Source organism: Scyliorhinus torazame, chromosome 16 (assembly GCF_047496885.1).
Source record: "Scyliorhinus torazame isolate Kashiwa2021f chromosome 16, sScyTor2.1, whole genome shotgun sequence".
Taxonomy (NCBI): domain Eukaryota; kingdom Metazoa; phylum Chordata; class Chondrichthyes; order Carcharhiniformes; family Scyliorhinidae; genus Scyliorhinus; species Scyliorhinus torazame.
This window is the reverse complement of record NC_092722.1, coordinates 120537928-120562577: the sequence shown is the minus strand read 5'-3', so window position 1 is coordinate 120562577 and position 24650 is coordinate 120537928. Positions and strand designations below refer to the sequence as shown.

General features: G+C 58.2%; 1 protein-coding gene across 5 annotated transcripts in view; it reads right to left on the bottom strand.

The window, feature by feature from the left end:
• Window positions 1–24650, bottom strand: part of minpp1b (multiple inositol-polyphosphate phosphatase 1b) — a 189798-nt gene that overhangs the window by 121820 nt on the left and 43328 nt on the right. For all 5 annotated transcript variants that reach the window (XM_072478954.1, XM_072478952.1, XM_072478953.1 and 2 more), the window contains exon 3: window positions 24119–24252. In XM_072478954.1, coding sequence (XP_072335055.1) covers window positions 24119–24252 — 134 coding nt within the window. The remainder of the gene's footprint in view (window positions 1–24118; window positions 24253–24650) is intronic.

Below are 24650 nucleotides of genomic sequence, written 5' to 3'. Positions count from 1 at the left end.
TCAGTAAGTTCCCCGCCTCAGTGTCTGCTCCCACCGTGTCAGTAAGTTCCCCGCCTCAGTGTCTGCTCCAACCATGCCAATAAGTTCCCCGCCTCAGTGTCTGCTCCCGCTGTGCCAGTAAGTTCCCCCTCTCAGTGTCTGCTCCCGCCGTGTCAGTAAGTTCCCCCTCTCAGTGTCTGCTCCCGCCGTGTCAGTAAGTTCCCCCTCTCAGTGTCTGCTCCCGCCGTGTCAGTAAGTACCCCCTCTCAGTGTCTGCTCCCGCCGTGTCAGTAAGTACCCCCTCTCAGTGTCTGCTCCCGCCGTGTCAGTAAGTTCCCCCTCTCAGTGTCTGCTCCCGCTGTGCCAGTAAGTTCCCCCTCCCAGTGTCTGCTCCCGCCGTGTCAGTAAGTACCCCCTCTCAGTGTCTGCTCCCGCCGTATCAGTAAGTACCCCCTCTCAGTGTCTGCTCCCGCCGTGTCAGTAAGTACCCCCTCTCAGTGTCTGCTCCCGCCGTGTCAGTAAGTTCCCCCTCTCAGTGTCTGCTCCCGCCGTGTCAGTAAGTTCCCCCTCAGTGTCTGCTCACACCGTGTCAGTAACTTCCCCCTCAGTGTCTGCTCCCGCCGTGTCAGTAAGTTCCCCCTCTCAGTGTCTGCTACCGCCGTGTCAGTAAGTTCCCCCTCTCAGTGTCTGCTCCCGCCGTGTCAGTAAGTTCCCCCTCTCAGTGTCTGCTCCCGCCGTGTCAGTAAGTTCCCTGCCTCAGTATCTGCTCCCGCTGTGCCAGTAAGTTCCCCCTCTCAGTGTCTGCTCCCGCCGTGTCAGTAAGTTCCCCCTCTCAGTGTCTGCTCCCGCCGTGTCAGTAAGTTCCCCCTCTCAGTGTCTGCTCCCGCCGTGTCAGGAAGCTCCCCCTCTCAGTGTCTGCTCCCCCGTGTCAGGAAGCTCCCCCTCTCAGTGTCTGCCTCCCCCGTGTCAGTAAGTTCTCCCTCTCAGTGTCTGCTCCCGCCGTGTCAGTAAGTTCCCCGCCTCAGTGTCTGCTCCCGCCGTGCCAGTAAGTTCCCCTCTCAGTGTGTGCTCCCCCCGTGTCAGTAAATTCCCCCGCTCAGTGTCTGCTCCCGCCGTGTCAGTAAGTTCCCCTCTCAGTGTCTGCTCCCGCGGTGACAGTAAGTTCCCCCTCTCAGTGTCTGCTCCCGCCGTGCCAGCAAGTTCCCCCTCTCAGTGTCTGCTCCCGCCGTGCCAGCAAGTTCCCCCTCTCAGTGTCTGCTCCCGCCGTGCCAGCAAGTTCCCCCTCTCAGTGTCTGCTCCCGCCGTGCCAGCAAGTTCCCCCTCTCAGTGTCTGCTCCCGCCGTGCCAGCAAGTTCCCCCTCTCAGTGTCTGCTCCCACCGTGCCAGCAAGTTCCCCGTCTCAGTGTCTGCTCCCGCCGTGTCAGTAAGTTCCCCCCCTCAGTTTCTGCTCCCGCTGTGCCAGTAAGTTCCCCCTCTGTGTCTGCTCCCGCCGTGTCAGTAAGTTGCCCCTCTCAGTGTCTGCTCCCCGTGTCAGTCAGTTCCCCCTCTCAGTGTCTGCTCCCACCGTGTCAGTAAGTTCTCCCTCTCAGTGTCTGCTCCCACCGTGTGAGTAACTTCCCCCTCAGTGTCTGCTCCCGCCGTGTCAGTAAGTTCCCCCTCTCAGTGTCTGCTCCCGCCGTGTCAGTAAGTTTCCCCTCTGTGTCCGCTCCCCCCGTGCCAGCAAGTTCACCCTCTCAGTGTCTGCTCCCGCCGTGCCAGTAATTTCCCCCTCTCAGTGTCTGCTCCCGCCGTGCCAGTAAGTTCCCCCTCTCAGTGTCTGATCCCCCATGCCAGTAAGTTCCCCCTCTCAGTGTCTGCTCCCGCCGTGTCAGCAAGTTCCCCCTCTCAGTGTCTGCTCCCCGGTGCCAGTAAGTTCCCCCCCTCAGTGTCTGCTCCCACCGTGTCAGTAAGTTCTCCCTCTCAGTGTCTGCTCCCGCCGTGCCAGTAAGTTCCCCTCTCAGTGTCTGCTCCCACCGTGCCAGTAAGTTCCCCCTCTCAGTGTCTGCGCCCGCCGTGTCAGTAAGTTCCCCCTCTCATGTCTGCTCCCGCCGTGCCAGTAAGTTCCCCTCTCAGTGTCTGCTCCCGCCTTGCCAGTAAGTTCCCCTCTCAGTGTCTGCTCCCACCGTGCCAGTAAGTTCCCCTCTCAGTGTCTGCTCCCGCCTTGCCAGTAAGTTCCCCTCTCAGTGTCTGCTCCCACCGTGCCAGTAAGTTCTCCTCTCAGTGTCTGCTCCCGCCTTGCCAGTAAGTTCCCCTCTCAGTACCTGCTCCCGCCGTGCCAGTCAGTTCCCCCTCTCAGTGTCTGCTCCCGCCGTGCCAGTCAGTTCCCCCTCTCAGTGTCTGCTCCCGCCGTGACAGTCCGTTCCCCCTCTCAGTGTCTGCTCCCCCCGTGTCAGTAAGTTCCCCTCTCAGTGTCTGCTCCCGCCGTGTCAGTCAGTTCCCCCTCTCAGTGTCTGCTCCCGCCGTGACAGTCAGTTCCCCCTCTCAGTGTCTGCTCCCCCCGTGTCAGTAAGTTCCCCTCTCAGTGTCTGCTCCCCCCGTGTCAGTAAGTTCCCCATCTCAGTGTCTGATCCCCGGTGCCAGTCAGTTCCCCCTCTCAGTATCTGCTCCTGCCGTGCCAGTAAGTTCCCCCTCTCAGTGTCTGCTCCCCCCGTGCCAGTAAGTTCCCCCTCTCAGTGTCTGCTCCCGCCGTGCCAGTAAGTTCCCCCTCTCAGTGTCTGCTCCCGCCGTGCCAGTCAGTTCCCCCTCACAGTGTCTGCTCCCGCCGTGCCAGTAAGTTCCCCCTCTCAGTGTCTGCTCCCGCCGTGTCAGTAAGTTACCCGCCTCAGTGTCTGCTCCCCCCGTGTCAGTCAGTTCCCCCTCACAGTGTCTGCTCCCCCCGTGTCAGTCAGTTCCCCCTCACAGTGTCTGCTCCCCCCGTGTCAGTCAGTTCCCCCTCACAGTGTCTGCTCCCCCCGTGTCAGTAAGTTCCCCTCTCAGTGTCTGCTCCCGCGGTGACAGTAAGTTCCCCTCTCAGTGTCGGCTCCCGCCGTGTCAGTAAATTCCCCCTCAGTGTCTGCTCCCGCCGTGCCAGTAAGTTCCCCCTCAGTGTCTGCTCCCGCCGTGTCAGTAAATTCCCCCTCAGTGTCTGCTCCCGCCGTGCCAGTAAGTTCGCCCTCGCAGTCTGCTCCCGCCGTGCCAGCAAGTTCCTCCTCTCAGTGTCTGCACCCAACGTGTCAGTAAGTTCCCCCTCTGTGTCCGCTCCCCCCGTGCCAGCAAGTTCACCCTCTCAGTGTCTACTCCCGCCGTGCCAGCAAGTTCCCCCTCTCAGTGTCTGCTCCCGCCGTGCCAGTAAGTTCCCCCTCTCAGTGTCTGCTCCCGCCGTGCCAGTAATTTCCCCCACTCAGTGTCTGCTCCCGCCGTGCCAGTAACTTCCCCCTCAGTGTCTGCTCCCGCCGTGTCAGTAAGTTCCCCCTCTCAGTGTCTGCTACCGCCGTGTCAGTAAGTTCCCCCTCTCAGTGTCTGCTCCCGCCGTGTCAGTAAGTTCCCCCTCTCAGTGTCTGCTCCCGCCGTGTCAGTAAGTTCCCTGCCTCAGTATCTGCTCCCGCTGTGCCAGTAAGTTCCCCCTCTCAGTGTCTGCTCCCGCCGTGTCAGTAAGTTCCCCCTCTCAGTGTCTGCTCCCGCCGTGTCAGTAAGTTCCCCCTCTCAGTGTCTGCTCCCGCCGTGTCAGGAAGCTCCCCCTCTCAGTGTCTGCTCCCCCGTGTCAGGAAGCTCCCCCTCTCAGTGTCTGCCTCCCCCGTGTCAGTAAGTTCTCCCTCTCAGTGTCTGCTCCCGCCGTGTCAGTAAGTTCCCCGCCTCAGTGTCTGCTCCCGCCGTGCCAGTAAGTTCCCCTCTCAGTGTGTGCTCCCCCCGTGTCAGTAAATTCCCCCGCTCAGTGTCTGCTCCCGCCGTGTCAGTAAGTTCCCCTCTCAGTGTCTGCTCCCGCGGTGACAGTAAGTTCCCCCTCTCAGTGTCTGCTCCCGCCGTGCCAGCAAGTTCCCCCTCTCAGTGTCTGCTCCCGCCGTGCCAGCAAGTTCCCCCTCTCAGTGTCTGCTCCCGCCGTGCCAGCAAGTTCCCCCTCTCAGTGTCTGCTCCCGCCGTGCCAGCAAGTTCCCCCTCTCAGTGTCTGCTCCCGCCGTGCCAGCAAGTTCCCCCTCTCAGTGTCTGCTCCCACCGTGCCAGCAAGTTCCCCGTCTCAGTGTCTGCTCCCGCCGTGTCAGTAAGTTCCCCCCCTCAGTTTCTGCTCCCGCTGTGCCAGTAAGTTCCCCCTCTGTGTCTGCTCCCGCCGTGTCAGTAAGTTGCCCCTCTCAGTGTCTGCTCCCCGTGTCAGTCAGTTCCCCCTCTCAGTGTCTGCTCCCACCGTGTCAGTAAGTTCTCCCTCTCAGTGTCTGCTCCCACCGTGTGAGTAACTTCCCCCTCAGTGTCTGCTCCCGCCGTGTCAGTAAGTTCCCCCTCTCAGTGTCTGCTCCCGCCGTGTCAGTAAGTTTCCCCTCTGTGTCCGCTCCCCCCGTGCCAGCAAGTTCACCCTCTCAGTGTCTGCTCCCGCCGTGCCAGTAATTTCCCCCTCTCAGTGTCTGCTCCCGCCGTGCCAGTAAGTTCCCCCTCTCAGTGTCTGATCCCCCATGCCAGTAAGTTCCCCCTCTCAGTGTCTGCTCCCGCCGTGTCAGCAAGTTCCCCCTCTCAGTGTCTGCTCCCCGGTGCCAGTAAGTTCCCCCCCTCAGTGTCTGCTCCCACCGTGTCAGTAAGTTCTCCCTCTCAGTGTCTGCTCCCGCCGTGCCAGTAAGTTCCCCTCTCAGTGTCTGCTCCCACCGTGCCAGTAAGTTCCCCCTCTCAGTGTCTGCGCCCGCCGTGTCAGTAAGTTCCCCCTCTCATGTCTGCTCCCGCCGTGCCAGTAAGTTCCCCTCTCAGTGTCTGCTCCCGCCTTGCCAGTAAGTTCCCCTCTCAGTGTCTGCTCCCACCGTGCCAGTAAGTTCCCCTCTCAGTGTCTGCTCCCGCCTTGCCAGTAAGTTCCCCTCTCAGTGTCTGCTCCCACCGTGCCAGTAAGTTCTCCTCTCAGTGTCTGCTCCCGCCTTGCCAGTAAGTTCCCCTCTCAGTACCTGCTCCCGCCGTGCCAGTCAGTTCCCCCTCTCAGTGTCTGCTCCCGCCGTGCCAGTCAGTTCCCCCTCTCAGTGTCTGCTCCCGCCGTGACAGTCCGTTCCCCCTCTCAGTGTCTGCTCCCCCCGTGTCAGTAAGTTCCCCTCTCAGTGTCTGCTCCCGCCGTGTCAGTCAGTTCCCCCTCTCAGTGTCTGCTCCCGCCGTGACAGTCAGTTCCCCTCTCAGTGTCTGCTCCCCCCGTGTCAGTAAGTTCCCCTCTCAGTGTCTGCTCCCCCCGTGTCAGTAAGTTCCCCATCTCAGTGTCTGATCCCCGGTGCCAGTCAGTTCCCCCTCTCAGTATCTGCTCCTGCCGTGCCAGTAAGTTCCCCCTCTCAGTGTCTGCTCCCCCCGTGCCAGTAAGTTCCCCCTCTCAGTGTCTGCTCCCGCCGTGCCAGTAAGTTCCCCCTCTCAGTGTCTGCTCCCGCCGTGCCAGTCAGTTCCCCCTCACAGTGTCTGCTCCCGCCGTGCCAGTAAGTTCCCCCTCTCAGTGTCTGCTCCCGCCGTGTCAGTAAGTTACCCGCCTCAGTGTCTGCTCCCCCCGTGTCAGTCAGTTCCCCCTCACAGTGTCTGCTCCCCCCGTGTCAGTCAGTTCCCCCTCACAGTGTCTGCTCCCCCCGTGTCAGTCAGTTCCCCCTCACAGTGTCTGCTCCCCCCGTGTCAGTAAGTTCCCCTCTCAGTGTCTGCTCCCGCGGTGACAGTAAGTTCCCCTCTCAGTGTCGGCTCCCGCCGTGTCAGTAAATTCCCCCTCAGTGTCTGCTCCCGCCGTGCCAGTAAGTTCCCCCTCAGTGTCTGCTCCCGCCGTGTCAGTAAATTCCCCCTCAGTGTCTGCTCCCGCCGTGCCAGTAAGTTCGCCCTCGCAGTCTGCTCCCGCCGTGCCAGCAAGTTCCTCCTCTCAGTGTCTGCACCCAACGTGTCAGTAAGTTCCCCCTCTGTGTCCGCTCCCCCCGTGCCAGCAAGTTCACCCTCTCAGTGTCTACTCCCGCCGTGCCAGCAAGTTCCCCCTCTCAGTGTCTGCTCCCGCCGTGCCAGTAAGTTCCCCCTCTCAGTGTCTGCTCCCGCCGTGCCAGTAATTTCCCCCACTCAGTGTCTGCTCCCGCCGTGCCAGTAAGTTCCTCCTCTGTGTCTGCTCCCAACGTGCCAGTAAGTTGCCCCTCTCAGTGTCTGCTCCCACCGTGCCAATAAGTTCCCCCCTCTCAGTGTCTGCTCCCGCCGTGCCAGTGAGTTCCCCCTCTGTGTCTGCTCCCGCCGTGGCAGCAAGTTCCCCGCCTCAGTATCTGCTCCCGCCGTGCCAGTAAGTTCCCCCTCTCAGTGTCTGCTCCCCCGTGTCAGTCAGTTCCCCCTCTCAGTGTCTGCTCCCGCCGTGTGAGTAACTTCCCCCTCAGTGTCTGCTCCCGCCGTGTCAGTAAGTTCCCCCTCTCAGTGTCTGCTCCCGCCGTGTCAGTAAGTTTCCCCTCTGTGTCCGCTCCCCCCGTGCCAGCAAGTTCACCCTCTCAGTGTCTGCTCCCGCCGTGCCAGTAATTTCCCCCTCTCAGTGTCTGCTCCCGCCGTGCCAGTAATTTCCCCCTCTCAGTGTCTGCTCCCGCCGTGCCAGTAAGTTCCCCCTCTCAGTGTCTGATCCCCCATGCCAGTAAGTTCCCCCTCTCAGTGTCTGCTCCCGCCGTGTCAGCAAGTTCCCCCTCTCAGTGTCTGCTCCCCCGTGTCAGTAAGTTCCCCATCTCAGTGTCTGATCCCCGGTGCCAGTAAGTTCCCCCTCTCAGTGTCTGCTCCCGCCGTGTCAGTAAGTTCCCCCTCTCAGTGTCTGCTCCTGCCGTGTCAGTAAGTTCCCCCTCTCAGTGTCTGCTCCCGCCGTGTCAGTAAGTTCCCCCTCTCAGTGTCTGATCCCCGGTGCCAGTAAGTTCCCCCTCTCAGTGTCTGCTCCCGCCGTGTCAGTAAGTTCCCCCTCTCAGTGTCTGCTCCCGCCGTGTCAGCAAGTTCCCCCCTCTCAGTGTCTGCTCCCACCGTGGCAGCAAGTTCCCCGCCTCAGTGTCTGATCCCCCCGTGCCAGCAAGTTCCCTCTCTCAGTGTCTGCTCCCGCCGTGTCAGCAAGTTCCTCGCCTCAGTGTCTGCTCCCGCTGTGCCAGTAAGTTCCCCCTCTCAGTGTCTGCTCCCGCCGTGTCAGTAACTTCCCCCTCAGTGTCTGCTCCCGCCGTGCCAGTAAGTTCCCCCTCTCAGTGTCTGCTCCCGCCGTGTCAGTAACTTCCCCCTCAGTGTCTGCTCCCGCCGTGTCAGTAAGTTCCCCCTCTCAGTGTCTGCTCCCGCCGTGTCAGTAAGTTTCCCCTCTGTGTCCGCTCCCCCCGTGCCAGCAAGTTCACCCTCTCAGTGTCTGCTCCCGCCGTGCCAGTAATTTCCCCCTCTCAGTGTCTGCTCCCGCCGTGCCAGTAAGTTCCCCCTCTCAGTGTCTGATCCCCCATGCCAGTAAGTTCCCTCTCTCAGTGTCTGCTCCCGCCGTGTCAGCAAGTTCCCCCTCTCAGTGTCTGCTCCTGCCGTGCCAGTAAGTTCCCCATCTCAGTGTCTGATCTCCCATGCCAGTGAGTTCCCCCTCTCAGTGTCTGCTCCCGCCGTGTCAGTAAGTTCCCCCTCTCAGTGTCTGCTCCCGCCGTGCCAGTAAGTTCCCCATCTCAGTGTCTGATCCCCCGTGCCAGTAAGTTCCCCCTCTCAGTGTCTGCTCCTGCCGTGCCAGTCAGTTCCCCCTCTCAGTGTCTGCTCCCGCCGTGTCAGCAAGTTTCCCGCCTCAGTGTCTGATCCCCCCGTGCCAGCAAGTTTCCTCTCTCAGTGTCTGCTCCCACCGTGTCAGCAAGTTCCCCGCCTCAGTGTCTGCTCCCGCCGTGTCAGTAATTTCCCCCTCTCAGTGTCTGCTCCCGCCGTGCCAGCAAGTTTCCCGCCTCAGTGTCTGATCCCCCCGTGCCAGCAAGTTTCCTCTCTCAGTATCTGCTCCCGCCGTGCCAGCAAGTTCCCCTCTCAGTGTCTGCTCCCGCCCTGCCAGCAAGTTCCCCCTCTCAGTGTCTGATCCCCCGTGCCAGTCAGTTCCCCCTCTCAGTGTCTGCTCCCGCCGTGCCAGCAAGTTTCCCGCCTCAGTGTCTGATCCCCCCGTGCCAGCAAGTTTCCTCTCTCAGTATCTGCTCCCGCCGTGCCAGCAAGTTCCCCCTCTCAGTGTCTGCTCCCGCCCTGCCAGCAAGTTCCCCCTCTCAGTGTCTGATCCCCCGTGCCAGTCAGTTCCCCCTCTCAGTGTCTGCTCCCGCCGTGCCAGCAAGTTTCCCGCCTCAGTGTCTGATCCCCCCGTGCCAGCAAGTTTCCTCTCTCAGTATCTGCTCCTGCCGTGCCAGTCAGTTCCCCCTCTCAGTGTCTGCTCCCGCCGTGCCAGCAAGTTTCCCGCCTCAGTGTCTGCTCCCACCGTGTCAGCAAGTTCCCCGCCTCAGTGTCTGCTCCCGCCGTGTCAGTAATTTCCCCCTCTCAGTGTCTGCTCCCGTCGTGCCAGTAAGTTCCCCCTCTCAGTGTCTGATCCCCCGTGCCAGTCAGTTCCCCCTCACAGTGCCTGCACATCCCCCCGTGTCAGTAAGTTCCCCTCTCAGTGCCTGCTCCCGCCGTGACAGTAACTTCCCCCTCAGTGTCTGCTCCCGCCATGCCAGTAAGATCCCCCTCTCAGTGTCTGCTCCCCCCGTGTCAGTCAGTTCCCCCTCACAGTGCCTGCACATCCCCCAGTGCCAGCAAGTTCCCTGCCTCAGTGTCTGCTCCCACCGTGTCAGTAACTTCCCCCTCAGTGTCTGCTCCCACCTTGTCAGTAACTTCCCCTCTCAGTGTCTGCTCCCGCCGTGCCAGTAAGTTCCCCCGCTCAGTGTCTGCTCCCGCCGTGTCAGTAAGTATCCTTCTCAGTGTCTGCTCCCGCCGTGCCAGCAAGTTCCCCCTCACAGTGCCTGCACATCCCCCAGTGCCAGTAAGTTCCCCCTCTCAGTGTCTGCTCCCGCCGTGCCAGTAAGTTTCCCCTCTGTGTCCGCTCCCCCCGTGCCAGCAAGTTCACCCTCTCAGTGTCTGCTCCCGCCGTGCCAGCAAGTTCCCCCTCAGTGTCTGCTCCCGCCGTGCCAGTAAGTTCCCCCTCAGTGTCTGCTCCCGCCGTGTCAGTAAGTTTCCCCTCAGTGTCTGCTCCCGCCGTGCCAGCAAGTTCCCCCTCTCGGTGTCTGCTCCCGCCGTGCCAGTAAGTTCCCCTCTCAGTGTCTGCTCCCGCCGTGCCAGTAAGTTCCCCCTCAGTGTCTGCTCCCGCCGTGTCAGTAACTTCCCCCTCAGTGTCTGCTCCCCCCGTGCCAGTAAGTTTCCCCTCTCACTGTCTGATCCCCCGTGCCAGTAAGTTCCCCCTCTCAGTGTCTGCTCCTGCCGTGCAAATAAGTTTCCCCTCTCACTGTCTGATCCCCCGTGCCAGTAAGTTCCCCCTCTCAGTGTCTGCTCCCGCTGTGCCAGTCAGTTCCCCCTCTCAGTGTCTGCTCCCGCCGTGCCAGCAAGTTCCCCGCCTCAGTGTCTGCTCCCGCCGTGTCAATAAGTTCCCCGCCTCAGTATCTGCTCCCGCTGTGCCAGTAAGTTCCCCCTCTCAGTGTCTGCTCCCACCGTGTCAGTAAGTTCCCCCTCTCGGTGTCTGCTCCCAACGTGCCAGTAAGTTCCCCCTCTCAGTGTCTGCTCCCGCCGTGCCAGCAAGTTCCCCCTCTCAGTGTCTGCTCCCGCCGTGCCAGTAAGTTCCTCCTCTGTGTCTGCTCCCAACGTGCCAGTAAGTTGCCCCTCTCAGTGTCTGCTCCCACCGTGCCAATAAGTTCCCCCCTCTCAGTGTCTGCTCCCGCCGTGCCAGTGAGTTCCCCCTCTGTGTCTGCTCCCGCCGTGGCAGCAAGTTCCCCGCCTCAGTGTCTGCTCCCGCCGTGTCAGCAAGTTCCCCGCCTCAGTATCTGCTCCCCCGTGTCAGTCAGTTCCCCCTCTCAGTGTCTGCTCCCGCCTTGTGAGTAACTTCCCCCTCAGTGTCTGCTCCCGCCGTGTCAGTAAGTTCCCCCTCTCAGTGTCTGCTCCCGCCGTGTCAGTAAGTTTCCCCTCTGTGTCCGCTCCCCCCGTGCCAGCAAGTTCACCCTCTCAGTGTCTGCTCCCGCCGTGCCAGTAATTTCCCCCTCTCAGTGTCTGCTCCCGCCGTGCCAGTAAGTTCCCCCTCTCAGTGTCTGATCCCCCATGCCAGTAAGTTCCCCCTCTCAGTGTCTGCTCCCGCCGTGTCAGCAAGTTCCCCCTCTCAGTGTCTGCTCCCCGATGCCAGTAAGTTCCCCCCCTCAGTGTCTGCTCCCACCGTGTCAGTAAGTTCTCCCTCTCAGTGTCTGCTCCCGCCGTGCCAGTAAGTTCCCCTCTCAGTGTCTGCTCCCACCGTGCCAGTAAGTTCCCCCTCTCAGTGTCTGCTCCCCCCGTGTCAGTAAGTTCCGCCTCTCATGTCTGCTCCCGCCGTGCCAGTAAGTTCCCCTCTCAGTGTCTGCTCCCGCCTTGCCAGTAAGTTCCCCTCTCAGTGTCTGCTCCCACCGTGCCAGTAAGTTCCCCTCTCAGTGTCTGCTCCCGCCTTGCCAGTAAGTTCCCCTCTCAGTGTCTGCTCCCACCGTGCCAGTAAGTTCTCCTCTCAGTGTCTGCTCCCGCCTTGCCAGTAAGTTCCCCTCTCAGTACCTGCTCCCGCCGTGCCAGTCAGTTCCCCCTCTCAGTGTCTGCTCCCGCCGTGCCAGTCAGTTCCCCCTCTCAGTGTCTGCTCCCGCCGTGACAGTCAGTTCCCCCTCTCAGTGTCTGCTCCCCCTGTGTCAGTAAGTTCCCCTCTCAGTGTCTGCTCCCGCCGTGTCAGTCAGTTCCCCCTCTCAGTGTCTGCTCCCGCCGTGACAGTCAGTTCCCCCTCTCAGTGTCTGCTCCCCCCGTGTCAGTAAGTTCCCCTCTCAGTGTCTGCTCCCCCCGTGTCAGTAAGTTCCCCATCTCAGTGTCTGATCCCCGGTGCCAGTCAGTTCCCCCTCTCAGTATCTGCTCCTGCCGTGCCAGTAAGTTCCCCCTCTCAGTGTCTGCTCCCCCCGTGCCAGTAAGTTCCCCCTCTCAGTGTCTGCTCCCGCCGTGCCAGTAAGTTCCCCCTCTCAGTGTCTGCTCCCGCCGTGCCAGTCAGTTCCCCCTCACAGTGTCTGCTCCCGCCGTGCCAGTAAGTTCCCCCTCTCAGTGTCTGCTCCCGCCGTGTCAGTAAGTTACCCGCCTCAGTGTCTGCTCCCCCCGTGTCAGTCAGTTCCCCCTCACAGTGTCTGCTCCCCCCGTGTCAGTCAGTTCCCCCTCACAGTGTCTGCTCCCCCCGTGTCAGTCAGTTCCCCCTCACAGTGTCTGCTCCCCCCGTGTCAGTAAGTTCCCCTCTCAGTGTCTGCTCCCGCGGTGACAGTAAGTTCCCCTCTCAGTGTCGGCTCCCGCCGTGTCAGTAAATTCCCCCTCAGTGTCTGCTCCCGCCGTGCCAGTAAGTTCCCCCTCAGTGTCTGCTCCCGCCGTGTCAGTAAATTCCCCCTCAGTGTCTGCTCCCGCCGTGCCAGTAAGTTCGCCCTCGCAGTCTGCTCCCGCCGTGCCAGCAAGTTCCTCCTCTCAGTGTCTGCACCCAACGTGTCAGTAAGTTCCCCCTCTGTGTCCGCTCCCCCCGTGCCAGCAAGTTCACCCTCTCAGTGTCTACTCCCGCCGTGCCAGCAAGTTCCCCCTCTCAGTGTCTGCTCCCGCCGTGCCAGTAAGTTCCCCCTCTCAGTGTCTGCTCCCGCCGTGCCAGTAATTTCCCCCTCTCAGTGTCTGCTCCCGCCGTGCCAGTAAGTTCCTCCTCTGTGTCTGCTCCCAACGTGCCAGTAAGTTGCCCCTCTCAGTGTCTGCTCCCACCGTGCCAATAAGTTCCCCCCTCTCAGTGTCTGCTCCCGCCGTGCCAGTGAGTTCCCCCTCTGTGTCTGCTCCCGCCGTGGCAGCAAGTTCCCCGCCTCAGTATCTGCTCCCGCCGTGCCAGTAAGTTCCCCCTCTCAGTGTCTGCTCCCGCCGTGTCAGTAAGTTCCCCCTCTCAGTGTCTGCTCCCGCCGTGTCAGTAAGTTTCCCCCTCTCAGTGTCTGCTCCCGCCGTGCCAGTAAGTTCCCCCTCTCAGTGTCTGATCCCCCATGCCAGTAAGTTCCCCCTCTCAGTGTCTGCTCCCGCCGTGTCAGCAAGTTCCCCCTCTCAGTGTCTGCTCCCCCGTGTCAGTAAGTTCCCCATCTCAGTGTCTGATCCCTGGTGCCAGTAAGTTCCCCCTCTCAGTGTCTGCTCCCGCCGTGTCAGTAAGTTCCCCCTCTCAGTGTCTGCTCCTGCCGTGTCAGTAAGTTCCCCCTCTCAGTGTCTGCTCCCGCCGTGTCAGTAAGTTCCCCCTCTCAGTGTCTGATCCCCGGTGCCAGTAAGTTCCCCCTCTCAGTGTCTGCTCCCGCCGTGTCAGTAAGTTCCCCCTCTCAGTGTCTGCTCCCGCCGTGTCAGCAAGTTCCCCCCTCTCAGTGTCTGCTCCCACCGTGGCAGCAAGTTCCCCGCCTCAGTGTCTGATCCCCCCGTGCCAGCAAGTTCCCTCTCTCAGTGTCTGCTCCCGCCGTGTCAGCAAGTTCCTCGCCTCAGTGTCTGCTCCCGCTGTGCCAGTAAGCTCCCCCTCTCAGTGTCTGCTCCCGCCGTGTCAGTAACTTCCCCCTCAGTGTCTGCTCCCGCCGTGCCAGTAAGTTCCCCCTCTCAGTGTCTGCTCCCGCCGTGTCAGTAACTTCCCCCTCAGTGTCTGCTCCCGCCGTGTCAGTAAGTTCCCCCTCTCAGTGTCTGCTCCCGCCGTGTCAGTAAGTTTCCCCTCTGTGTCCGCTCCCCCCGTGCCAGCAAGTTCACCCTCTCAGTGTCTGCTCCCGCCGTGCCAGTAATTTCCCCCTCTCAGTGTCTGCTCCCGCCGTGCCAGTAAGTTCCCCCTCTCAGTGTCTGATCCCCCATGCCAGTAAGTTCCCCCTCTCAGTGTCTGCTCCCGCCGTGTCAGCAAGTTCCCCCTCTCAGTGTCTGCTCCTGCCGTGCCAGTAAGTTCCCCATCTCAGTGTCTGATCTCCCATGCCAGTAAGTTCCCCCTCTCAGTGTCTGCTCCCGCCGTGTCAGTAAGTTCCCCCTCTCAGTGTCTGCTCCCGCCGTGCCAGTAAGTTCCCCATCTCAGTGTCTGATCCCCCGTGCCAGTAAGTTCCCCCTCTCAGTGTCTGCTCCTGCCGTGCCAGTCAGTTCCCCCTCTCAGTGTCTGCTCCCGCCGTGTCAGCAAGTTTCCCGCCTCAGTGTCTGATCCCCCCGTGCCAGCAAGTTTCCTCTCTCAGTGTCTGCTCCCACCGTGTCAGCAAGTTCCCCCTCTCAGTGTCTGCTCCCGCCCTGCCAGCAAGTTCCCCCTCTCAGTGTCTGATCCCCCGTGCCAGTCAGTTCCCCCTCTCAGTGTCTGCTCCCGCCGTGCCAGCAAGTTTCCCGCCTCAGTGTCTGATCCCCCCGTGCCAGCAAGTTCCCCCTCTCAGTGTCTGCTCCCGCCCTGCCAGCAAGTTCCCCCTCTCAGTGTCTGATCCCCCGTGCCAGTCAGTTCCCCCTCTCAGTGTCTGCTCCCGCCGTGCCAGCAAGTTTCCCGCCTCAGTGTCTGCTCCCACCGTGCCAGCAAGTTCCCCGCCTCAGTGTCTGCTCCCGCCGTGTCAGTAATTTCCCCCTCTCAGTGTCTGCTCCCGTCGTGCCAGTAAGTTCCCCCTCTCAGTGTCTGATCCCCCGTGCCAGTCAGTTCCCCCTCTCAGTGTCTGCTCCCGCCGTGCCAGCAAGTTTCCCGCCTCAGTGTCTGCTCCCCCCGTGTCAGTAAGTTCCCCTCTCAGTGCCTGCTCCCGCCGTGACAGTAACTTCCCCCTCAGTGTCTGCTCCCGCCATGCCAGTAAGATCCCCCTCTCAGTGTCTGCTCCCCCCGTGTCAGTCAGTTCCCCCTCACAGTGCCTGCACATCCCCCAGTGCCAGCAAGTTCCCTGCCTCAGTGTCTGCTCCCACCGTGTCAGTAACTTCCCCCTCAGTGTCTGCTCCCACCTTGTCAGTAACTTCCCCTCTCAGTGTCTGCTCCCGCCGTGCCAGTAAGTTCCCCCGCTCAGTGTCTGCTCCCGCCGTGTCAGTAAGTATCCTTCTCAGTGTCTGCTCCCGCCGTGCCAGCAAGTTCCCCCTCACAGTGCCTGCACATCCCCCAGTGCCAGTAAGTTCCCCCTCTCAGTGTCTGCTCCCGCCGTGCCAGTAAGTTTCCCCTCTGTGTCCGCTCCCCCCGTGCCAGCAAGTTCACCCTCTCAGTGTCTGCTCCCGCCGTGCCAGCAAGTTCCCCCTCAGTGTCTGCTCCCGCCGTGCCAGTAAGTTCCCCCTCACTATCTGCTCCCGCCGTGTCAGTAAGTTTCCCCTCAGTGTCTGCTCCCCCCGTGCCAGCAAGTTCCCCCTCTCGGTGTCTGCTCCCGCCGTGCCAGTAAGTTCCCCTCTCAGTGTCTGCTCCCGCCGTGCCAGTAAGTTCCCCCTCAGTGTCTGCTCCCGCCGTGCCAGTAAGTTCCCCTCTCAGTGTCTGCTCCCGCCGTGTCAGTAACTTCCCCCTCAGTGTCTGCTCCCCCCGTGCCAGTAAGTTTCCCCTCTCACTGTCTGATCCCCCCGTGCCAGTAAGTTCCCCCTCAGTGTCTGCTCCCGCCGTGCCAGTAAGTTCCCCTCTCAGTGTCTGCTCCCCCCGTGCCAGTAAGTTCCCCCTCAGTGTCTGCTCCCGCCGTGTCAGTAACTTCCCCCTCAGTGTCTGCTCCCCCCGTGCCAGTAAGTTTCCCCTCTCACTGTCTGATCCCCCCGTGCCAGTAAGTTCCCCTCTCAGTGTCTGCTCCCGCCGTGCCAGTAAGATCCCCCTCTCAGTGTCTGCTCCTGCCGTGCAAATAAGTTTCCCCTCTCACTGTCTGATCCCCCGTGCCAGTAAGTTCCCCCTCTCAGTGTCTGCTCCCGCTGTGCCAGTCAGTTCCCCCTCTCAGTGTCTGCTCCCGCCGTGCCAGCAAGTTCCCCGCCTCAGTGTCTGCTCCCGCCGTGTCAATAAGTTCCCCGCCTCAGTATCTGCTCCCGCTGTGCCAGTAAGTTCCCCCTCTCAGTGTCTGCTCCCACCGTGTCAGTAAGTTCCCCCTCTCGGTGTCTGCTCCCAACGTGCCAGTAAGTTCCCCCTCTCAGTGTCTGCTCCCGCCGTGCCAGCAAGTTCCCCCTCTCAGTGTCTGCTCCCCCCGTGTCAGTAAGTTCCCCCTCTCAGTGTCTGCTCCCGCTGTGCCAGTCAGTTCCCCCTCTCAGTGTCTGCTCCCGCCGTGCCAGCAAGTTCCCCCTCTCAGTGTCTGCTCCCGCCCTGCCAGTCAGTTCCCCCTCTCAGTGTCTGCTCCCCTGTGTCAGTAAGTTCCCCTCTCAGTGTCTGCTCCCCCGTGCCTGTAAGTTCCCCCTCTCAGTGTCTGCTCCCCCGTGTCAGTAAGTTCCCCCTCTCAGTGTCTGCTCCCCCGTGCCAGTAAGTTCCCCCTCTCAGCGTCTGCTCCCCCCGTGTCAGTCAGTTCCCCCTCTCAGTGACTGCTCCCGCCGTGCCTGCAAGTTCCCCCTCTCAGTGTCTGCTCCCGCCGTGTCAGTCAGTTCCCCCTCTCAGTGTCTGCTCCCCCCGTGTCAGTAAGTTCCCCCTCTCAGTGTCTGCTCCCGCCGTGTCAGTAAGTTCCCCCTCTCAGTGTCTGCTCCCGCCGTTTCAGTAAGTTCCCCTTCTCAGTGACTGCTCCCCCCGTGTCAGTCAGTTCCCCCTCTCAGTGACTGCTCCCGCCGTGCCTGCAAGTTCCCCCTCTCAGTGTCTGCTCCCGCCGTGTCAGTCAGTTCCCCCTCTCAGTGTCTGCTCCCCCCGTGTCAGTAAGTTCCCCCTCTCAGTGTCTGCTCCCGCCGTGTCAGTAAGTTCCCCCTCTCAGTGTCTGCTCCCGCCGTGTCAGTAAGTTCCCCCTCTCAGCGTCTGCTCCCGCCGTGCCAGCAAGTTCCCCGCCTCAGTGTCTGCTCCCGCCGTGCCAGTGAGTTCCCCCTCTCAGTGTCTGCTCCCGCCGTGTCAGTAAGTTCCCCCTCAGTGTCTGCTCCCGCCGTGTCAGTCAGTTTCCTCTCTCAGTGTCTGCTCCCGCCGTGCCAGCAAGTTTCCTCTCTCAGTGTCTTCTCCCGCCGTGTCAATAAGTTCCCCGCCTCAGTATCTGCTCCCGCTGTGCGAGTAAGTTCCCCCTCTCAGTGTCTGCTCCCACCGTGTCAGTAAGTTCCCCCTCTCGGTGTCTGCTCCCAACGTGCCAGTAAGTTCCCCCTCTCAGTGTCTGCTCCCGCCCTGCCAGTCAGTTCCCCCTCTCAGTGTCTGCTCCCGCCGTGCCAGTAAGTTTCCCCTCTCAGTGTCTGCTCCCGCCGTGCCAGCAAATTCCCCGCCTCAGTGTCTGCTCCCGCCGTGCCAGTAAGTTCCCCTCTCAGTGTCTGCTCCCGCCCTGCCAGTCAGTTCCCCGTCTCAGTGTCTGCTCCCAACGTGCCAGTAAGTTCCCCTCTCAGTGTCTGCTCCCGCCGTGACAGTAAGTTCCCCGCCTCAGTGTCTGCTCCCGCCATGCCAGTAAGATCCCCCTCTCAGTGTCTGCTCCCGCCGTGTCAGTAACTTCCCCCTCAGTGTCTGCTCCCGCCGTGTCAGTAAGATCCCCCTCTCAGTGTCTGCTACCGCCGTGCCAGTAAGTTCCCCCTCTCAGTGTCTGCTCCCGCCGTGCCAGCAAGTTCCCCCTCTCAGCGTCTGCTCCCCCCGTGCCTGCAAGTTCCCCCTCTCAGTGTCTGCACCCCCCGTGTCAGTAAGTTCCCCGCCTCAGTGTCTGCTCCCCCCGTGTCAGTCAGTTCCCCCTCACAGTGTCTGCTCCCCCCGTGTCAGTAAGTTCCCCTCTCAGTGTCGGCTCCCACACTGCCAGTAAGTTCCCCCTCTCAGTGTCTGCTTCCCCCGTGTCAGTAAGTTCCCCCTCTCAGTGTCTGCTCCCACACTGCCAGTAAGTTCCCCCTCTCAGTGTCTGCTTCCCCCGTGTCAGTCAGTTCCCCCTCACAGTGCCTGCACATCCCCCAGTGCCAGTAAGTTTCCCCTCTCAGTGTCTGCTCCCCCGTGTCAGTAAGTTCCCCCTCTCAGTATCTGCTCCCGCCGTGTCAGTAACTTCCCCCTCAGTGTCTGCTCCCACCGTGCCAGCAAGTTCCCCCCCTCAGTTTCTGCTCCCACCGTGTCAGTAAGTTCCCCGCCTCAGTGTCTGATCCCCCCCGTGCCAGCAAGTTCCCCCCCTCAGTTTCTGCTCCCGCTGTGCCAGTAAGTTCCCCCTCTCAGTGTCTGCTCCCGCCGTGTCAGTAAGTTCCCCCTCTCAGTGTCTGCTCCCCCGTGTCAGTCAATTCCCCCTCTCAGTGTCTGCTCCCCCCATGTCAGTCAGTTCCCCTCTCAGTGTCTGCTCCCGCCGTGCCAGTAAGTTCCCCCTCTCAGTGTCTGCTCCCCCCGTGTCAGTAAGTTCCCCCTCTCAGTGTCTGCTCCCCCCGTGTCAGTCAGTTCCCTCTCTCAGTGCCTGCACATCCCCCCGTGTCAGTAAGTTCCCCACCTCAGTGTCTGCTCCCACACTGCCAATAAGTTCCCCCTCTCAGTGTCTGCTCCCGCCGTGTCAGTAACTTCCACCTCAGTGTCTGCTCCCGCCGTGCCAGTCAGTTCCCCTTCTTAGTGTCTGCTCCCGCCGTGCCAGTAAGTTCCCCCTCGCAGTGTCTGCTCCCGCCGTGCCAGTAAGTTTCCCCTCTCAGTGTCTGCACCCAACGTGTCAGTAAGTTCCCCCTCTGTGTCCGCTCCCCTCGTGCCAATAAGTTCCCCCTCTCAGTGTCTGCTCCCAACGTGTCAATAAGTTCCCCCTCTGTGTCCGCTCCCCTCGTGCCAGTAAGTTTCCCCTCTCAGTGTCTGCTCCCGCCGTGCCAGTAATTTCCCCCTCTCAGTGTCTGCTCCCGCCGTGCCAGCAAGTTCCCCCTCTCAGTGTCTGCTCCCACCGTGCCAGTAATTTCCCCCTCTCAGTGTCTGCTCCCGCCGTGCCAGTAAGTCCCTCTCTGTGTCTGCTCCCACCGTGCCAATAAGTTCCCCCTGTGTCCGCTCCCCCCGTGCCAGCAAGTTCCCCCTCTCAGTGTCTGCTCCCACTGTGCCAGTAAGTTCCCCCTCTCAGTGTCTGATCCCCCGTGCCAGTAAGTTCCCCCTCTCAGTGTCCGCTCCTGCCGTGTCAGTAAGTTCCCCCTCTCAGTGTCTGATCCCCCGTGCCAGTAAGTTCCCCCTCTCAGTGTCTGCTCCCGCCGTGTCAGTAAGTTCCCCCTCTCAGTGTCTGCTCCCGCCGTGCCAGTAAGTTCCCCCTCTCAGTGTCTGCTCCCGCCGTGTCAGTAAGTTCCCCCTCTCAGTGTCTGCTCCCGCCGTGTCAGTAAGTTCCCCTCTCAGTGTCTGATCCCCCCGTGCCAGCAAGTTCCCCCTCTCAGTGTCTGATCCCCCCGTGCCAGCAAGTTCCCCCTCTCAGTGTCTGCTCCCGCCGTGTCAGTAAGTTCCCCTCTCAGTGTCTGATCCCCCCGTGCCAGCAAGTTCCCCCTCTCAGTGTCTGATCCCCCCGTGTCAGTAAGTTCCCCCTCTCAGTGTCTGATCCCCCCGTGTCAGTCAGTTCCCCCTCTCAGTGTCTGCTCCCCCGTGTCAGTCAGTTCCCCCTCTCAGTGTCTGCTCCCGCTGTGCCAATAAGTTCCCCCTCTCAGTGTCTGCTCCCACCTTGTCAGTAAGTTCCCCTCTCAGTGTCTGCTCCCGCCGTGTCAGTAAGTTCCCCTCTCAGTGTCTGATCCCCCCGTGCCAGCAAGTTCCCCCTCTCAGTGTCTGATCCCCCCGTGTCAGTAAGTTCCCCCTCTCAGTGTCTGATCCCCCCGTGTCAGTCAGTTCCCCCTCTCAGTGTCTGCTCCCCCGTGTCAGTCAGTTCCCCCTCTCAGTGTCAGCTCCCGCTGTGCCAATAAGTTCCCCCTCTCAGTGTCTGCTCCCACCTTGTCTGTAAGTTCCCCTCTCAGTGTCTGATCCCCCCGTGTCAGTCAGTTCCCCCTCTCAGTGTCTGCTCCCCCGTGCCAATAAGTTCCCCCTCTCAGTGTCTGCTCCCACCTTGTCAGTAAGTTCCCCCTCTCAGTGTCTGCTCCCACCGTGTCAGTAAGTTCCCCCTCTCAGTGTCTGCTCCCGCTGTGCCAATAAGTTCCCCCTCTCAGTGTCTGCTCCCACCTTGTCAGTAAGTTCCCCCTCTCAGTGTCTGCTCCCACCGTGTCAGTAAGTTCCCCCTCTCAGTGTCTGCTCCCGCTGTGCCAATAAGTTCCCCCTCTCAGTGTCTGCTCCCACCTTGTCAGTAAGTTCCCCTCTCAGTGTCTGCTCCCGCCGTGCCAGTAAGTTCCCCTCTCAGTGTCTGCTCCCCCGTGTCAGTAAGTTCCCCCTCTCAGTGTCTGCTCCCGCCGTGCCAGTCAGTTCCCCCTCTCAGTGTCTGCTCCCCCCGTGTCAGTCAGTTCCCCCTCACAGTGTCTGCTCCCGCCGTGTCAGTCAGTTCCCCCTCACAGTGTCTGCTCCCCCCGTGTCAGTCAGTTCGCCCTCAGTGCCTGCACATCCCCCCGTGTCAGTAAGTTCCCCTCTCAGTGTCTGCTCCCGCCGTGTCAGTAAGTTCCCCTCTCAGTGTCTGCTCCCGCGGTGACAGTAAGTTCCCCACCTCAGTGTCTACTCCCGCCGTGCCAGCAAGTTCCCCCTCTCAGTGTCTACTCCCGCTGTGCCAATAAGTTCCCCCTCTCAGTGTCTGCTCCCCCCGTGTCAGTCAGTTCCCCCTCAGTACCTGCACATCCCCCCCGTGTCAGTAAGTTCCCCTCTCAGTGTCTGCTCCCACCGTGCCAGCAAGTTCCCTCTCAGTGTCTGCTCCCACCGTGCCAGCAAGTTCGCCCTCTCAGTGTCTGCTCCCCCCGTGCCAGTAAGTTCCCACCTCAGTATCTGCTCCCCCCGTGCCAGCAAGTTCCCCCTCTCAGTGTCTGCACATCCCCCCGTGCCACCAAGTTCCCCCTCTCAGTGTCTGCTCCCCCGTGCCAGTAAGTTCCCCCTCTCAGTGTCTGCTCCCGCCGTGCCAGCAAGTTCCCCCTCTCAGCGTCTGTTCCCGCCGTGCCAGCATGTTCCCCCTCTCAGCAATCATAGAATCCTTACAGCACAGAAGGAGGCCATTAGGCCACGCGTGAAGCTCCAATGACACTCAAGAAACTTCATCATCATCCAGGATAAAGTAGTTTGTACGACTGGCACCCCATTCACCACCTTAAACATTCACTCCCTCTATTTCAATGCACAGTGGCAGATGTGTGCACCATCTATAAGATAAACTGCAGCAACTCACCATTTCTTCAACAGTACTTTCCAAACCTGCGATCTCTACCATCAAGAAGGACAGGACAAGCTCAGCAGATGAATGGGAACACCAGCATCTGGAAGTTTCCCTCCAAGCCACACGTCACCCTGACTTGGAAACATATTGCTGTTCCGTCACTGTCATTGGGTCAAAATCCCTTCCAATAACAGCATTATGGGTGTACCACATGGTCTGCAGTGGTTCAAATAGGCGGCTCACCACCACCTTCTCAAAGGCAATTACTGATGGACAATAAATGCTGGCAGAGCCAGCGATACCCACATGCCAGGAACAAATAAAAACACCTTAAAATTCCTGCAAACCACAGCACAATTCTGGAGGATTGGTAGCCTACAATAAATGGCCAATGTGTTTGCAAGAAAATGATCGTCAATAAAACATGCAATTATTTTCATCTGGAATGCCTCTGTACAAGTCTGCATTACTAAACGATGTTCCACAGTTCAAAACAAACTAGGTAAAAAGTTACAAGATAACATGTTCTTTTTATTTATTTTACAGTACTGATTAAACCAGGGTTCAAAAATTCAAGCCTGTTGAGCGATATTTGTTTAATATAAATTATCCACTATCAGCATTATTTTCCGAATATGGGCATGCACTGCCAGAACAATTTAAATGCCTTAACAAATCTGCTGAGAGCTCAGCATACTTCTAGGACACTGCATACACACCAAGCTAGGATCCTAGCGAAGGCTGACAGCTGAAAAACATCTGTGAACCTCGGCCGAATGACAGATGACAAGCGATCAGGCTGAAAGTGCTCTCTCTACCTCCCTAACTCCTCGAGCCCTTCTGTCCTCTTGCATAACCCTAATTTTCATCGCTGGTAATTCATCGCCCTCAGATGCCTAAGCCCAAAGCTTTGGAATTCCTTCCCTAAACCTTTCTGTGTCAATATCTCCCATTTCTCCTTCAAGGCTTGCCTTAAAAAGTTATTTCTTTGACCTAGATTTGGGTCACTGGCCCTAATGTGCGAAAATATTATGTGATCAGGTTTCAAATGTTGTTTGGCAATACTTCTGTGAAACACCTTACCACATTTAATGGCATTGAAGGTGTCTTATCAAGGCAAGTTGTTGTTGTACTTTATGGGACACACAGAGAGTACAAGTAGTGGAACCCATATTACATTCAAGATTTGCATCACCGGAGTAAAGTTGCAGTAGAAATCTCTGAAACAAGATGCCATTTCTGCTCAAAGCTCCCTCGTCAGTGTTGGGCCTAAGTGCTCAAATCTGACTGAACATTGGCTTTGGCATGGAGTTCACGGAGAAGATTGTGAAAACCAGGAATTCTATCTTCCAGAATTGGCCTGAGCTAGTAAGTGGTTCGAGTATCGCTTATACAGAACTAAATTCATTTCCTAGAGACCAAAAAAGAGCTTTGTAAAAGCACTCCTTTTACAAAAAAATCCATTTTGGACACATTGACCTCTCCACAATGTCAAATGGAAATCAGAATGGCTGCACAGGTGGTGCCATATCGCCATCTACTGACGGAAACACTGTACAGCATCAACAGCAATAAGTCTTGAGTTTGACCAAATTAAATTGAAAAGAATACCCCTTGAATAGGAGTGGAGGTTCTATTCTTTTTCAAAGCCTCTTTTGAAGACCTTGATATCTTTCTCCACGAATCACTAATTGCCCATTCTTTGGAATTGCCCTTTGAGACAGCTCAGTTCAACCTCTTTATTGAGTCCCCTGTATGGCTATTTTGGTCACCTATACTCAGATCGTGGTACGCTGCAGGAAAGGATGCCCCGAAGCGTGGTACATTGGCGAGACCATGCAGACGCTGCGACAACGAATGAACGGACATCGCGCAACAATTACCAGGCAGGAATGTTCCCTTCCAGTCGGGGAACACTTCAGCAGTCAAGGGCATTCAGCCTCTGATCTCCGGGTAAGCGTTCTCCAAGGCGGCCTTCAGGACCCGCGACAACGCAGAATCGCCGAGCAGAAACTTATAGCCAAGTTCCGCACACATGAGTGCGGCCTCAACCGGGACCTGGGATTCATGTCGCATTACATTCATCCCCCACCATCTGGCCTGCAAAATCCTACCAACTGTCCTGGCTTGATACAATTCACACCTCTTTAACCTGGGGTTACCCCATCTCTGGATCTGTAAAGATTTAATCACCTGCTAATGCTCGCATTCCTAGCATTGTTTGGCATCTTTGAATTTGTCTATATATTTATTTCTGGAACAGACCTCTGCATTCACCTGAGGAAGGAGCAGCGCTCCGAAAGCTAGTGACATCGAAACAAACCTGTTGGACTTTAACCTGGTGTTGTAAGACTTCGTACTATACTCAGATCAACCTGGTTATTTCTGCCCTCACTCAAAACGTGAGCAGGCATCCTCCCACTGAGGTGAGAGAGAAACTGGGTATTGCTGAGAAACGACACAGGTTGTCAAAGCTTTGCATCTTGCACTCATCAGGACAATTTGCAAAAACACCAAATGTAAAGTGAACAACAATTTATAGTGCATTGTTATTCAGATTACATCAGTTAACTGATGACTGACAGTTAACAGCCAAGCTTTGTTTAAATTCAAACCAGGCAGGTTACCCCTGATTAGTCAAGGCAGCGAATTGAGTGAGAACACTTTAATTCTGCCTGGCCTCCATCTTTTTCTCTGCCTTCCAAAAGATGCGTGTTTATACAGCAGTTTTCACTCCGAGACCAGAGAATGCAGTGCTTGGTTGGGCCTTGCTGAAAACCATCATCTGTCCAATGGGCTCCTTGAGTGCTCTATCGACTAGTCTATAGTCCATGTGATGTTGAACCAAAATGGGATGAGGCTACCTACTTCAGGGCTTCTCACCTAGATTTACTTTGGAATGGACCAAAGCTCACTGAAATGAAAATCGCTTATTGTCGCAAGTAGGCTTCAAATGAAGTTACTGTGAAAAGCCCCTAGTCGCCACATTCTGGCACCTGTTCGGGGAGGCTGGTACTGGAAAGGGTAGTCACATAGTTCAGATCGAAATTTACTGGTTTGAAGTAAATGGGCTAGGATAATGGAGACAGAAGTATCATTTAGACCTTTCCACATAGATTAACCATTGCATTTTAATCCAGATTAATCAGGGCAAGATCCAGTGCTCCAGTCAACTCTGGGATTAAGTGTATTCCAGGAGTTCCTTCCTAGCAGCATTGCGCCTATGCCACATGAACTGCAGCAGTTTAAGATGGCGCACACCATCACCTTCTCAAGGGCAATCAATGCTGGCCGAGCCAGTGGAACCCACATTCCACAAAATATTTTTCCAAAAGCTGAACAGAAACAAATTAATCAGAATATAAAGAAGCTGTAAGCGACAGAGCCATGTTCATTCACTGTGATAAATGTGCACAAGTACCGAGGGATTCTGATGAGGCTGATGCACTGACACTGAATACATTATTGAGGCGCGCTTCAGAGATTCTGATCTTTACCTCTCACTCTCCTCAATGGTCTGGTCCATGTACTGGAATAGATCTTGAAATAGCCTGTAGCTGGAGAGGCCATTAATTTTGTATCCATAGCTTCTCTTCCAGTATTGCTTCAGATCACCTAAATATTCCAACACCTGAGAGACAAATAGATTATTGGAATAGTTAATTGAAAGAGTTACTTTTTTTAAAAACTGTACTTCACAGTGAAAACATTGTTTGGTGCTACCTAATCCATATTGAGTAAAGAATTAAATGCAAACGAACGGGCCTTGCAATTAGAGCCTGCAAATGTCATGCTGTAACCAAACAAACATTTCCTACCATGTCATCTCATTGCCCTTTTGCAGTGTGCAGTGACTCTGTACACACACCTTCTTCCCGGTGAGAGGGGAAGTACCCGCGTGACAATCTTAAACTGTAAAACATGGTGTATAAGTCATCCTTAATCTTGCAGTTGTGCTGTTTGGTATATTGTACTAGTGTTAAACCTTGTATTAAACGATTCACTGGGTCCAGCCAAAGTCTGCTTTGT